Source organism: Choloepus didactylus, chromosome 2, assembly GCF_015220235.1.
Source record: "Choloepus didactylus isolate mChoDid1 chromosome 2, mChoDid1.pri, whole genome shotgun sequence".
Taxonomy (NCBI): domain Eukaryota; kingdom Metazoa; phylum Chordata; class Mammalia; order Pilosa; family Megalonychidae; genus Choloepus; species Choloepus didactylus.
In genome coordinates, this window is record NC_051308.1 from 239,438,231 (window position 1) to 239,453,957 (window position 15,727).

A 15,727-nucleotide genomic window follows, 5' to 3' on the forward strand; every position below is an offset into this window, starting at 1 on the left:
GTAGCTGCGATTAAATAGTTAAGGATCCTGAGACAGGGAGATGATCCTGCATTATCTGGCTGGGCCCAATGTCATCACAAGAGTCCTTCCAAGGCAAAGGAAGGCAGGAGAGTCACAGTCAGAGAAAGAAATGTAATGATGGGAGCAGAAGTCAGAAAGAGAGGAAAATCTGAAGATGCTATGCTGCTGGCTTTGAAGATGGAGGAAAGTGCAACAGCCAAGCAATGTGGGCAGTCTCCAGAAGGTGGAAAAGGCAAGGAAATGGATTCTTCCCTAGACTTGAGCAGCTGAGAATATTAATGTAGATTTACCATGTGTGACTTACTCAATCTTTATCCCCACCCCTGAAAACACACACACACAGACACACACACACACAGCCCAACTATGTCCTAGATGACACTTCTTGTATCATGGCATTGAAAAATACACAGGTGAGGGGAATGTCAACGTCTCTCAAAAGCATAATCAGAGCTGTCCCCTGTAGGCCACAAGTGACTGTGGCAGACAGGGCCATTTTAATGGACCCTTCAAAGTCAGTGTGAGTGAGGCAATCTAGGATTGCATCCATCCCATGATGGAGAAACAGCAAATCCACAACTACAGTTTGAGATTCCTATAAGCCTCTCCTGATAACTGATATTACAACCTGATAAAATCAGCAGATAAGGAAAATTTGAATAAAAGATTAACAAAATTCATTTAACTGACACATATAGAACACTGTAAAAAAACAACACAGAAAATGCAGTCTTTTCAGGTCTATATGGATCATTTACCAATGTAAATGTTAAACTATAAAGCAAGTCTCAACGAACTTGAAAGGACAGAAATCATGCAGAATATCATGGAAGAAACAATAACTAGACGTCCACACTGCAGTTCAGACGGGCCGTTAAAACACAGTGGTTTTCAGTTAAAAAAATAAGTTTGTATAAATTAAAAACACACACTAAAGTTTGGGGTGATGGAAAAGTTTTGGAAAAAGAGAGTGGTGATAGTTGCACAATATCGTGAATGTAATTAATGCCACTGTATTGTACGTTTAAAAATTATCAACATGGAAAATTTTACGGCCTACATATTTTATCACAATAAAATTGTAAACAGACACTCACAAAAGAAATGGAATTAAGCCAGAAATCGGTAACAAAAAATAAATAGAAAATCTCTCAAGAATCTGGAATTTAAACAATACATTTTTAAATAACTCACTGGTGAAATAAAAACTTTTAATGAAAATCAGAATTTTAAATTGTACAATAATATGACAAACCAAAAAATGAGGGCTACAGCTAAAGCTATGCTGAAAGTTAAACTAATTCTTAAATGCAAATATAAGAAAAGAAGGGCTGAAAATGAATGATTTAAGAGCAACAGATGCATCAACAAAAGAGCCAAAGTAAAAGAAAGTAGAAGAAAGGTAGTAATAAAGATCCCACAGACATTAATAGAACAAAAAGAGGATATTATGACAACGTTATGCCTAAAAATTTAGAAACTTGACATATGAAATGGAAAAACTGACACAGATGAGGTGAAAATCTAAATAGTTCTAAATCCATTAATGAATAAAACCCATTATTTAAAACCTACGCACACAAAAATCTCTAAGTCCAGACACCTTTATCAGTGAATTTTCCCAAACATTTAAAGAAGAAATAACATTGTTATACAATAAACTCTTCCAGAGAATATAGTAAGAGAGAACACTCACCAGTTCATTCTATGAGTATAATCGTCAAACTAAAACTAGAGAAGAACTTAAGAAGAAAGGAAAATAATAGGCCAATCTTTATTTTGAACATAGACTCAAATATCCCAAACATAATATTAGCAAACTGAATCCAATGAGATAAAAAAATAATATAAAAGTTGAGTTTAGTCCAGAAATGAAAAACTGGCTTATATCAGAAAACCAATTGATCTAATTCACCCATATTAACAGAATAAAGGAGGAAAAAATCTCATCTTCTTAATAGACATTAAAAAAGCATTTAATAAAATTCAACTCCTGTTAAGAAAAGAATAAAAACTTTTAGCAAACTAGAAATAGAAGGGAATTTCCTTAATCTGACAACAGGGGATGTATTGTGTTTTTTTACAAACACACACACAGAAAAAACAAAACAAAACAAAACAAACAAATGAAAAAAACAAAAACCCCAAGGTAAACATCTTATTAATGTTGAAATAGAGAAAGCCTTTCCTCATAAATTGAAACAAGACAGGAATTTCAAGAAGGCTATTTCTATTCAACATTGCACAAACTGTAGCCAGTGCACTAAGGCATGAAAAAAAAAGTATCAGAATAGGAAAGAAGGCAAGAAAACTGTTCCAATTTGTGGATAACATGATTATGTAGAAAGAAAATCTTAAAAGAATCCACGAAATAACTACTGGAATTAATAAATGACTTTAGCAAGATAGCTAGAAACTAGATACAAGGTCAATATACAAAAATCAATTGTATTTCTATATGCTAGCAGCAATTTTAAAAAATCAAATACCTAGGAAGAAATATATTGAAAGATATGCAAAACTTCTACACAGAAAATTTCAAAACCTCATTGAGCAAAATTAAAGACGACCTAAATAATAGCAGTCTTCAAGAACAAAGTTGGAGGATTTTTCTTTACCAATTATCACATTCTATTAAAAAGTTTCAGAAATAAAACAATGAGGAATGGGCTTAAAGATAGCTAAGAATACCATTTGAATGGAATATAGTCCAGAAATAAACCCACATATAGTCAGATGATTTATAATCAAAGCACTACTGATGTAGGGAAAGTACAATTTGTTCAATAAATGGGACTAAGTCCACTGGATAACCATATGGGAACAAAAAAATGAACCTTGTCCCTTACTTTGTACCATACACAAAAATCAATTACAGGTAGACTGTAGATCTAAATGTGAAAAGTATGACAATAAAACTTCTAGAAGATGATACAAGAAAGTATCATCATGACGTAGGGAGTAGGTAAAGATCTCTTAAATAGGATGCCAAAGCATGAATCATAAAGGAAAAATGGACTATGTTAACATTCAGATCTTCTGCTTTATCAAAAGACATCACTCATATCCAAAAGAATTTAGTCAAAAACATCAAGAATGATGATTATGTATATGATATATGAACTGCACTCAAAATATGGAAAAACGATGGTACAGAAATTACCAACAAATTAAAACTGGCATAATTAGGAAAAAACACAACATATTGAGAAACTCCTACAAAACAGTAAGACAGAAACCCAAAAGAGAAATAGGCAAGACTAGAACAGGTCCTTCACAAAAGAGGATATACAACTGACCAATAAACAAACGAAAAAGTGTTCAGCTTTATTAATTATCAGGGAAATTCAAATTAAAACTATAATGAAATTTACTGCACATCCACCAGAATGGCTAAGAAGAAAAGAAACTGCTAAATGGAGAAGATGTGGAACAACTGGAACTCTCGCTATACTACTGCAAATTAGAAAACTATCTGGTATCATCTATGAAAGATGAACATGTGCATACTCGTGACCTTGTAACTGCACTCCCAGATACATACCGACACAAATGTGTACATACGTGCACCAAGTAATACATACAAGAATGATCATAGCAACTTTATTCATAATAACCAAAAACTAGAAACAACCCAGATGTCTACCAACAGTAGAAAGGTCAAGTATATGATATTTATACAAAGGAATATTCTTTATAAAAGTAAAAATGAACAAATTACTGCTATATACAAAAATATGGATGAATCTCCCAACATAATGGTAAACAAAAGAAAATGTTCCAGAAGGATAGTATGAAATATAAAAAGGAATGGTAAGCAATAAAATTTTTAAACATATGTTTACTTTCTAAATAGTAAACCAAAAAAACAAAAATGCATCCCTGGAGGACCTGTGAATTATCGCCACCATCAAGGACTTGAAAATGCAGGGTGGGTGATCTCCATCACATTCCTATTTAACTGTACTGTTTGATCAATACTGTAAGATAGATGGGTCTTGGACAATGACAATAAATTACTGTTAATGTAATCAGTACTGATTCAAAATTGTACCGCTGTTCCAAATGTGGTTATTTTACTGGGACAAATAACATACTTTCTGGCACCTGGTATGCAGACGTTGAGTGGATAAATGTGTTCTACTCTAACCCAATGGAGAGGGAACACCAGAAGGAAAACGCTTTCACCTGGCAGAGTTAGAAATACAGCCTCAGCCTTGTTTCAGTCTTTAGCTAACTCTCTGGCTCTGTGTCATAATTTGGTTTGCAGAGACTCAACTGTTTTGACATATCATAGATAACATCAATCCTGATCCACTATATGGATAGCACCTTGCTGATAAGATCTGGCAAATAAGTAGTAGCAGAAATCCTGGTAGGCAGACCTGTATAGGACACAGATTGAGAGATAAATCACATGAAAGTTCAGGGATCTGTCTTCTCAGAAGTCTGAGGGTACAGTGGTTTGGAATTCCACCCAAAGTCAAAAACAGTTGATACTCCTAGCATATTCTATCACTAACGAAGAGTCACAAAACTTGTTAAACTCTTAGGATTTTGGAGGTATCATATTCTGAATTTCTGCATACTACTTTAACCCATTTTCTGAGTAACTCATCACGCTGACAGCTTTGAGTGGGCCTCATAAGAATAGAAGGTTCCCCAGCTGACCCCATCTGCAGTGCAAGCAGCTTTGTCATAGAACCTGTGGTTAGTCCTGATAAGATTCACACAAATACCCCTAGGGTTTTGCAGCCAAGCCACTGCTGCATTGGCAAATAGCTACCGATTTTCCAGAAACAGTGTTTGGCTTGCTATTGGGTCCTAGAAGAAACTGAAGGCTAACCAGGGAACATCAGGTGAAAAGAAATCTGAGCTGGAAACTGACAGACCAAGACATGAAGTCAGTGGTGCCAACCAGCAAGCAAAAGTACATATGGACAGAGCTCTGGCAGGTCCTAACAGCACTGCCAGCCTCCCCTTAACCTGCTCCTATGATCTCAAGGGCAGTTTCCTACAATTGACTGACTGAAGAAGGAAACATTTACAGCTGGCTCTTAATGCTTTTCTAGTATCAGCTCTAAGTGGACTGCTATGGTATTACTGCCCTATTCACAAGTGACTGATAACCAACAGAGAAGGAACATCCTCCCAGAAAGCCAAATTTTGAGTGCTATTTCTTATGGTCCACTTTGTGTCCAGAGAGATGGCCTGAGGTGCAAATTTACAATAATTTATGGCAGTAGCTAACAATTAAACCAGAAGGTTACACATTCTGAATGAACACGATTGGCAGATTGGTGATGAGAACTGGGGAAGATGAATATGCATAGTGCTTTGAGAAAAGGCTCAGAGAATAAGAATTTTATGTCTCATGTGAATACTTGTCAATGGGCTTCCACTGCAGGAAGGACTAAAAATCAGACAGATACTGGGTAGTTTCCACCCAGAAGGGATAATTTGTACTCTGTGGATGAGGCATTTATTCTAGCCAATGGATTTTCTTGCCTGACTACCATGCTTCTGTCAAAAATGCCAGTCAAGAGTTACTGAACGTCATGTTCACCCTCCTAGTATCCTGGACGACTCTGCTCCTGTTGAAGGGACTTACACTACAGCAAAAGAAGTGAGGTAATGGGCTAGGGGTCAGTGATTTTACACCACCACCCAAAAGCAAGTGGCACCAGAGAGGAGTGGAACAGTTCAGAGGCAGCACCCTGCGAGGTCAGGAGAGCTATATTCCAGGGTACAGAAGACAGACCGAGATAGAGATATGACACAGCGTCTCTTAAAGGCAGAGTACATGAGTCCTGGACCAAACAGTGGAAGTAGAAGGGACCACTCTATTAGTATTCCAGATGACCTCTCTAAAAAACGTCTGCTTCCTGTTCCTGGGACATTCGTTTGTCTGGAGGTGCTAGAACATGGGGAAAAATGCTTAGATTAAAAAGAACAACAACATTGCCAGTGCATTGGAATTTGAGGCTGCCACCTGGCCATTTTGGATACCTTATGTCACAGGACAACAGAGTAAATCGGGAATTACGTGTTGGTGGGGGTAACTGATCTCGATTACCAAGGGACACCAGGGTTACTGTCACATAGTCCAGGGAGGGCGGGGTATATCTGGCACCCAGGGGATCCTTTAAAGAGCATCCTGGTATCACCATGCCCATAAAAAATATGAAGGGAAGTCTAAAGCAACCACAGAGAGGGAGAGTACCAAGGGTTCAGAATGCTCAGAAACCACGTTTGGGTCACTTCTTCAGGTAGAGAGCACTGGCCCACATGGACCTGACGGTGGAGGCAGGTGGTGCCCACGTTCAAATCTACTGCCACAACGGAACCGCCTGCTCGTGAGAACAAGGCATGACCCAGGCATTCCCAGTCCATACCTATTGAGCTCCCTGATGGCCCGAAGTCTACGGATGTATCGACGGCAACTCGGCAGAATAGAGAGGTGGTGGGCATGCAGGGTGAGGAAGAAGCACTCCGTTGGGAATTTCGGCTCAGAAAATGGAGGCTGATCTCCATCTAAAAAAAATGTATAATCCCTGAAATAAAAATCTGTCACCAGAGTAAATCAGAGAAAAAGCACAATACAGAAAAGAAAACTATACTTGAATTTCAAGGAGCTTTAAGGATGCTTTTTTTTGGGCAATTTTATTGAGATATATTCACACACCATATAAAAGGATGCATTAAAAAATATCATAAACTTAACTATAACATTATAAGAGGAATAGAACTCCTGTGAGCTCCATTTAATACCCAGGTATTCTGCCCCATCTGTTTAAATGTCTAGGTAGATTTATATCAATGTTCTTCTGTGATGTGTCTTCCTGACAGGTTTCAAATGACCATTTCCATTTTTCAATACAGTACACAAGCATCATTTTAAATCTCTAACTAGTATTAGATTATGTTAACACACTACAGATTCCATAGCATTTCCCTACTGTTGGGCCTCTTTGTGGTTTCTAATTTTTTACTAGTATAAACAGTAGTGCTAGGAGCATCTATGCACAAAAATTGCTTTTTGCCTCCCCTTATCCCCAAATTTTAGGACTATATTCTGAAAAGTAGAATTATTAAGAATGATAGTATTACAATTTTTGTTATGGATCACCAGAATTCACTTGAGATAAACAAATTGATTAAATGCCACCTATTTCTTCACAAACTTACATTTAATTTTATCACTTTGTTTTCGCCTAACTTGTAAATCTATAATGGAAACCTGAATTTCTTCCAATTTGTATCTAATTCCTACAAAAAATATATATTTTCCTATAAGTATATTTTATTCTTTCGACATTTACTGCTTATGTTTTTTCTCAAGTAAAAAAAAAATTGTCTCTTGGTGGAATTTAGTTTTGGCCTTAAACATTTATAGCAGTTCTATATTTTGCTTTTATCAGCTATGTGACATGTTTTCCCCCTTTCTTTTATTTTAATCTCACTCTATAAAAGATGTTTATATGTTAAAACACATGCATATTATCTCTGATGATACACTTCTTTTCTTAAATCATCTATAAACTTCTCTTTCCTTCAAAATGAGTCAAATCCTCTATTCAGTTTTCTCATATTTTTTACTAGATTTTTTATTTTTATTTTTTGAATATATAACCCTTTCACTCTTCTGGAATTTATTAGTCTAAGAGGGATCACCCCAAGATCATACCAATAACCACTTATTCAAATGACATTCATCAAATACTGATTTACTGTTTGCCAGATACTTAGTTCTTAGGACAATTTAAATATTTTTCTGGAATTTGTACAACTGATCATGGTGCTGTCACAACCAGGCAAGCAGAGAATCCCTATGCTATTCCATGAAAATTTTATAATATTTAAAAAATAAATACCATATGGTTTTCATGTCTGCCACAAACATGTTTTACAATATGGAGTTCAAGAAAGATCAACAATCCTAACACCTTGAAAATGCACTTCTTTTGACACCATCAGTTAAGATCTATGATATATTTCATGAAAATTTTAATTGGCACACATAAAATCTATATAACTAAGTCACTGCCATCATCTTTATCATATTTCTTACTTAGAAATATAATTATACTGTATAATATTTTATCATTAGAAATTACTTATATATCCACTTATTCTTTTTTTAACTTAAAGCACTATATTTCCTTCCATTTGGTCTATATGTCTATTTTTCTTTGGCTAGTCCAGTATTAATTACTGAATTAATTTTTATTGTGTATCATCATCTAAAATTCATTGTAAGAAGATGCAATAACAATTTTTGAGGAAATCACTAACATCCAAATAAGAGCACAGCATCCTAAAGACCTAATTATGAACATATTACTCACAAAGTTCAGTCAGCCACTCATTCACATCCTCCATGGTTGCATTCACTCTCGTCTCATCGTTTGGAAGAGTAATCCGACACTTTGGATGGAATATATACGTGGGATCCACCGTCTCTAACTTGATCTTTGTACTTAGTTGCTGCAGCACCCAAAGGAAATTCAGCATAAATCCATCTGTAGACACTAATCTATCATCTGTCTGTGAAACATGAAATAGAAGCATTTAAAACACTGACTTGAATAGATTATTTTAATACAACTCTACATGAAAAGAGACCAAACATTCAAACATGACCATATCAAGGACATACATATCGTCATCGTCATCATCCTAATAGCAGCTGCTATTTGTTGAGTATTAACTACACATGAAGCATTTTACATTCTTTCACTGAATCTTTAACATAACCCTTAGAGGCCAGTGATAATGTTATCCCATTTTACAGAGGAGGAATCTACAGCTCAGAGAATATAAGCGATTAGTCTAAGATTCTCAAAATTACTAAGCAGAAACACAATAAACTTGCTTCCTTTCTCTTCTCTATTCCTCTCAAGAGCATCAGAACAACTGGGTTACCACTGGACTAGTCATTTTTCCAGCTGGCATTGACAACATTAGTCACAGTCCTGCCTTAAGAAAATAATAACAATTATAAGAATGTCTTAAAATTGAGTGATTGTTCACTATGTACCAGGCACTGTTCTAAGAGCTTCGATTGCTATTATTTTTAACTGTTATTATTTTTAACGCAATTCTATTGCGATATATGCACATGCCATATAATCCATCCAGAGAGTTCTAAGAGCTTTAGAGACAGTAACACCATGAGTTGGGTCCTATTACTATCTGCATTCAGCAGATGAGGAAACTGAGGCACGAGAGGTTAAGAAACTCATTCAAGGTCACACTGTTAGTAAATGGTGGACCCACAACTGGAAATCCAAGCCATGTGACGCTGGGTCCACGCTCTTAACCACTTCTCTAAACTTTTTTCTTCTTCCTTTTGGGAACATCACATCACTCATTAATTATTTATTAAAAATATGGGAAGGGTGCCTTTTTAACTTTTCTACTCCAGAAAGGAGTCTAAGTCTCCAGGCTCTCCCATCAGGACCCTGGAAATGGCCTCCTTAGTTCACTTTTTAGCCCACTCTACGCAGAGCTTGTGGTTTCCTTGATGAAAAACCCTCCAAGGGCTTCCCGTTACAGTTTTTACCGTGTAAGCGCAAGCTGTTCAAGCCCCTGCCCATCCCTTCTGACCCTGTGATCTGTCCTTCCCTTTCCTTTTCACTATCTTCCAACCTCCAAACCCAGCTCATTCCCACCTTAGGGTTTTACATATATCTAGAATGTTCTTTTCTCAGCCTCGCAATGGCTGACTCTTTCTTATCAGAGAGGTCTCTGATCTAATGTCACCTCCTCAGAGAGGCCCTCCCTGACCACTCATTACAAATCTCTCCTATAGCTTCCTTCCAGCCCCTCTGCGGTGACTGTCAATTATTTACCTTGCTTTATTTATATGTCTACTCATTTACCATCTACCTTGCCCTACAGAAGATAAAACTCCACGAAAGCAGGAAGCTTTTCAATCTTGTTCATCACTGTATCCCCAATTCCCAGAACAATGTCTGCTAGATACTGAATAAATATGAGTTGAGTGAATGAATTTAATGAAAAAATAAGCCATCCTTAGGACTCCTACCTGCATCTGTGCTTTCTTCATATTGGCATTGACGATAGCTGCCATGTAACTGAGAGCAGCCTCACGGGTTTCACCGTTTAACAAAATACTATGCAGAATCTTGAAAAGCTCTTGCTGAAATTTATTTTTAAGAATAGAAGAAAAAGAACAATTTTAACCATGAATCCTTTTTGACTTCAACAGCTAGCCTCCTTCCCACACTCTCTTCTCCTACTTCCACTCATTTCAGGAGAACTGAACTACAAAGGGAATATTAAAAATGCTCATATTCGAATGTGTCAAGATCATCAGCATGAAAGCATTTTAGGGCAGAATATGGAGCGGAGGAGGTAGGTAGTTATAGTTTAATAAAAGAGCCTTTGTTATTTCCTTTCCATAGGCAAATTACCTTATTTTCCCAAGCCTATAATTTCTCTGCTTTTAAGTTTTGGATCTAAGGACATAGTAATCTACATTTGGGACAAAGTGGATTAATGAGATATATGTACAAACTAATAGCTCTCCCTCACCCTCAAAATTTAAATGACCCAGGGCCAGCTGGAGAGAAAACCTAGCAAGTAAACTGAGGACCGTCCTCCAGAACTGCTACAGAAAAAGGGCAGCATGCTACTGTTGCTGCTGTTATTGAAACCCAGTTTACTTTCATCTAGCTTTTCTTTCAGTCATCCTTTAGTTTCATTTCTGAACACCTACCCTTCCCAATTCCAAGTAATGCTGCAGAGATTGGCTAACCACGCGAGTGTTTTCCAGGGTAATGGCAGGCCCTGAGAAATATTTTTCAACCACTTTAACCTGGAAAGAGAAGGAAGAAATCCAATCACCATTTGCAAAGGAATCAGCACATTAGAGCAGCAAAGTACAAATGGCCACAGTACTTACATCATCTTCTGCAAAGACTGAGAAGCTGAAGAAAGCCCCCAAATAAGAGAGTCTCTGCAGCTCTCGTCCAGAGCCAGGGCTTAAGGATTTAGGCAACCACAATGGCAAAGAAGCAACCTATGCAAAAAAACAAAAAAGGAAGGAAGAGGCAAATCAAACTGCTCAACAGGCAGGTGACGTAAAAATGTCATGAATAGAGTTCTCAACAGGCAACCTGTTTAGCTGGTTCTTAGCCACCAGCATGAGGACTGTCTTAACATCCAAAAACACAAGGCACACAGTTTAGGATCCCTGTTGGTATTCCTTCGCCTCAGAAGGAAGAAAAACCCCTAATTCCACTACATTCTTGCAAGATATTCTCTTAATTTTTACATTTTGAAATACTCTTTGATGGAGTTCTAATGAACTATTCTTATACTACCAAAGGACTGGAGTAAATGTTTCTGCCAGAGGACTAGTTGTAAAATACTTATCCAAGAAAAAGACACCCACACAGAAAAGAAAGTTAAAAAAACTGCATCCCAGTAAATAGTGTATATCACAACAATTTAACAATTGCGAGCCATCTAAACATGTTACTTACACCTAAAAGAAAATTTAAAATGCTGTTCAAGAGAAGTTTTTCAGATACCGTTATTTAAGGAATGCATTCTAAGATATATTCACTGAAAATGTACAAGCCCATCGGACAGACACTTACCAAATTGCACACAGGGTGTGTCTTCCCAAACTTGGTTTCACAGAGCTCACCCAATGCCTAGAAATAAAATCAGAAAGAGCCACTTCAATGTACTTCATCGTAAACTAGTTGCCATTTGTAATATCAAGGAATAGCTTTACATGCTGCTATAAATACATATATATGCACTCCCTCCAAAATGATATCAGCTTTCCCAGATATTTTTCTGATTAATAAATGAATACATGCACATTGTTAAAAACAAAAAACAAAAAACAAAAAAAAACGAACGTCAGATAAAACAGAAATATAAACTTTACTCCCAGAGATAACCCCTGTTGATATTCTGGTTAACAGCTTTCCAGACTCTTGTGTATAAACACATAGAGATAAACATATATATTTTTACCAAAAAAAAAAATGCTTTTTTGTACTTAACATCTTTCCATGTCAACAAGAAATTTGATTCATATACTTCAGATGGCTAGTCTTGCCAGTGTTGAACATTACCATAAATAATTACAATTTAATAAGCTGTCAGAGTCAGAACATGTATAAAACAAGAAAATACTCCGGTATTTTTGAGAAATCCAATATTTTCCTTTGGCGCTCCAATCATTCTCAGAGAATCATGAAAAGTAGTTTTTAGGGACATACACAATTTAATACTTCGCTTGGCCATGGTGAACAAATCAAACACTACTCTTCTAATAGTGAATTTAATTTGCTCCATGATTTGGAAAGAGCTGTAAAACTGCTAAACCAGCTAAGGAAGCTTCTGGGTCCATGCACTTAAGAACTGGCACATCACTGAGGAGCCTCAAAGAGCTCTGGGAAGTAGAAGTGTCCAGGGCAGGAGCTCCCACATCAGGATCACTTAGGGGGCCTTTGAAATTCCTAACACCAGGCCACACCCCCGCCACACCCCTGACAATCAAATCACAGTGTCTGGTAGGGAGCGGGACAGGGGCATTGATCCGTAGGTGTTTAAAATTGTCAGATGATTCTGGGATCCACCTTCAGAAAATCACAATTATTTCTGACTTCAGCTCCAACACACTTCCTCCTCCTGCCTCTCATTATTGTATCTCTCTCACTGCACTCTCGTAATTGTACAAGCATCAATAATGGCAGAGAATAAAACTATTGTCTACCACAGTGGAGGCCTTTGTCTTTTGACCAAGAAAGACATTTTGTTGATATCTGATACTAAAAACTCCTCGCTGAAATGTCACGCTAATTTAAGCCAAAACCAAAAAGCTAACAATTCCATGAAGCAAAATTTACATAATATAGTGATAATTAATGATCATTAAAATATTTCAACACTGAAATCAAACAATCACATTATTCCAATTCCTTTCATCTGCCACAGATATAACAAAGAATAAGGATTAGTAGAATGCTATTAGAACCTGAAAGGCATGTGCAATAAAAAAGAGCTCTGGCACAAATCCATTCAAAATTATTTTTGAAAGAAAGAATTTCTGTTTCACCTTCTCATTTCCCAGACTGTCTTTACCGTTAGCCTTTCGACATTAGCTTTGGTTTTTTAAAGAGAAAGGTGCCCTCTGTGCACCCCTCGGTTTTAGCATTTATTGCAGTATAATTATCTGTTTCATTGCAGTTTTAGTTTTTGTGGTAGATTTAAAGCACTGTGAGGAGAGAGACTTGTCTCCTCAGCCCCTGTGTTCCCAGCACCTGGCACAGAATAGATGCTCGGTGAGAACTGAATCAATGGGCAAACAGAAGCATTTCAGGACAATGGGTAAGAGATGCAGTAGAAAAGATCAATTTAACCAAGGCCTCAATTTACACAAGGTTGTACTTATACCTAAAGAAAACTAATTTCATATTTTGATATTTTTCCCCTTGATACGTCTAGGATGAAATGTAGTAACATTTCAAAATATTTTTCTCCCAAATGTTCAAAGAACCAAATTCAAAGAAGAATGTCTTATTTTCATTCTGGTTCCAGTGTTTTCCAAACAGTCAAGTCCCACCATGAGAACTGAGCTCAAAGTTCTGTCTACAAGTCATGCTTGCTCTCAGTGTCTCAAGGAGCTAAGCAGATCTGGGCTCTCCAAGCGAAGCCTGCAGGTGGGGTGTACGGCCTCAGCAAACAGGAGATTTTCTGTAGAAAGTTACTACATAAAGATACATTTGTCTTTTCTTATTAGAACTCTACTTTTTTTTTTGCATTTGTCATGGTTGTTCATAACCAAATTTCCCTATTCCAAATACAGTATACTCATTGCTAGGAGAATCAGAAGTGTACCACCAGTGATTGTCTTTTTTATAAGGCCTACAGTATAGCAAAGCAGATCTTGACAAGGGCATCACTAACTCCTGTCTAGGACCTGGGATATGTGCGGGCTGCTAACTGTCTTCACTGATGATCGCACTGCCACCAACACTCTGCATGGCCAACACAGGGGTTTCATGTTTTAAATTTGAAAACAAGGCTGATCATGGACCTGAAAGAAAAGTGTGTGTTAAAATAATCTGAAAGAAAAACATCTATTAAATGGGTTAAAGAACAAAATGAAAACAAAGTTTTACCATGAGGGGGTATTTAAAGTAGTCACTATCGAGGGAGCACTCTTTGGCAGCAAGAGCCAGGCCTTGTAATATGGGGATAAAGATCTACAAGAAAAAAACAAAATCAGATACAAGTTTAAGAAAATTCAAGAATGGGAAGCATGTCAAATAAAGTGCTGAATCTGGATGTCCACACATTCCCACTCCTTCCCCAAGGAAAAGCTGCTTGCACACAAAGCAGAGTAGGACCCAGCCACACAGCACTGACCTGCCCTTTAACAAGGCCAACCACAAACGAATGTGCTGGATTCTCCACAAGGGGATTTCGGTGGACCCTAACAGCCTGACAGAACTGTCCTCAGGCAGGACTCCCAGTAATTCAATAGAAACTCACAAATCTGGAGCCTGTTGAAGGAACTTCCAGGGATCTCACTTGCTTTAATCAACAAAATTCTGCACATTTCAGCGACCAGTATGTTTTTGATTACCAAGCACTTATAATCTGTAAAGAAATTAGGCTAAATGTTCCAATATTTCCTCAACTCTATCAATATCTTACAAAATTCAGTAACTTGTTACCACCCTCCTACCTCCATATAATTCGTTCACTTTTTCCGTTTATTTTGAGAACAAGAAAAACAGACCAAAAAATTCAGTAACTTGTTACCACCCTCCCACCTCCAAATAATTCCTTCATTCTTCCCCTGTTTATTTTGAAGAGAACAAGAAAAACAGACCAATAATGGGTATTATTATTATATTAACCTAAATTAAGCAGATCAAAGACAAAGCTGGAAAATTTTGAAATGGAAAAAGAAAATTTGGTTAGAATGCCTTAACACTAACCAACAGTGTCTTAAACTAACATAGTGGCATTAACACAGTAACTGGGTATCAGAGCTTCACTGTTAACATTGTGGCATATAAACACTATATAAGATTGGCTCAACACAGCTCAACGTCAAATTTCACAATGCACTCATTTAGGCCATGGAGTTGGTTGGCATTCAAAATTAGGAACATTAAATAGAAAATGTTGTAAACAACAGCTGACAATCTGAATGCCAAAGAGTTGTAAAGTGAGTGCTCTATCAAGCCTCTAGGAAACGTGAAAAATTCCCTTTCCTACTAATTTCACCCCCATTGTATCATACACTTTTGTCATTTAAAAAGTTCAGTGCAATAAAATGGTCCCCCGGATTATAGGTGTCTGTGGAAAATCTTTAGATATGAACACAGCTCTGGAAGAGATCATTCTAGTTCTTACGGCTCAAGCTATCGGGGGATGGGGATGACGGGGTGGTGGGGGGAGTGATGCGCTTTTTCATAAGCCAGCTAAGAACAGAAAGGTAATGCTCAAGTGAGGGAGTGGGGAATCCCAAAACTGCAGTCAAGGAAGACAAGCAAACAAAGAGAAGTTCCAGAATCACCAAAAGTAAATTCTATAGTTGGTCACTCAGTAAAATCTCTAAAAAATTTTTTCAGGAATACTATAAAGTAAAACACTTTTACTCTTTCTAGTAGAGTTATCCTCTTTAGCAAGGAGGGTTTAATTT

At 37.0% G+C, this 15,727-nt stretch overlaps 1 protein-coding gene across 4 annotated transcripts in view; it reads right to left on the reverse strand.

Annotated features, from left to right (window-relative positions):
- UBE4B (ubiquitination factor E4B) overlaps window positions 1-15,727 on the reverse strand; it is a 161,511-nt gene that overhangs the window by 38,554 nt on the left and 107,230 nt on the right. For 3 of the 4 annotated variants that reach the window (XM_037828567.1, XM_037828564.1, XM_037828566.1), the window contains 7 exons: window positions 14,193-14,276; window positions 11,652-11,708; window positions 10,952-11,068; window positions 10,766-10,864; window positions 10,073-10,186; window positions 8,370-8,568; window positions 6,417-6,555 (listed from right to left, as the gene is read on the reverse strand). In XM_037828567.1, the coding sequence (XP_037684495.1) occupies window positions 6,417-6,555; window positions 8,370-8,568; window positions 10,073-10,186; window positions 10,766-10,864; window positions 10,952-11,068; window positions 11,652-11,708; window positions 14,193-14,276 (809 nt within the window). The remainder of the gene's footprint in view (window positions 1-6,416; window positions 6,556-8,369; window positions 8,569-10,072; window positions 10,187-10,765; window positions 10,865-10,951; window positions 11,069-11,651; window positions 11,709-14,192; window positions 14,277-15,727) is intronic. The other variant, XM_037828565.1, reaches the window with a different exon arrangement.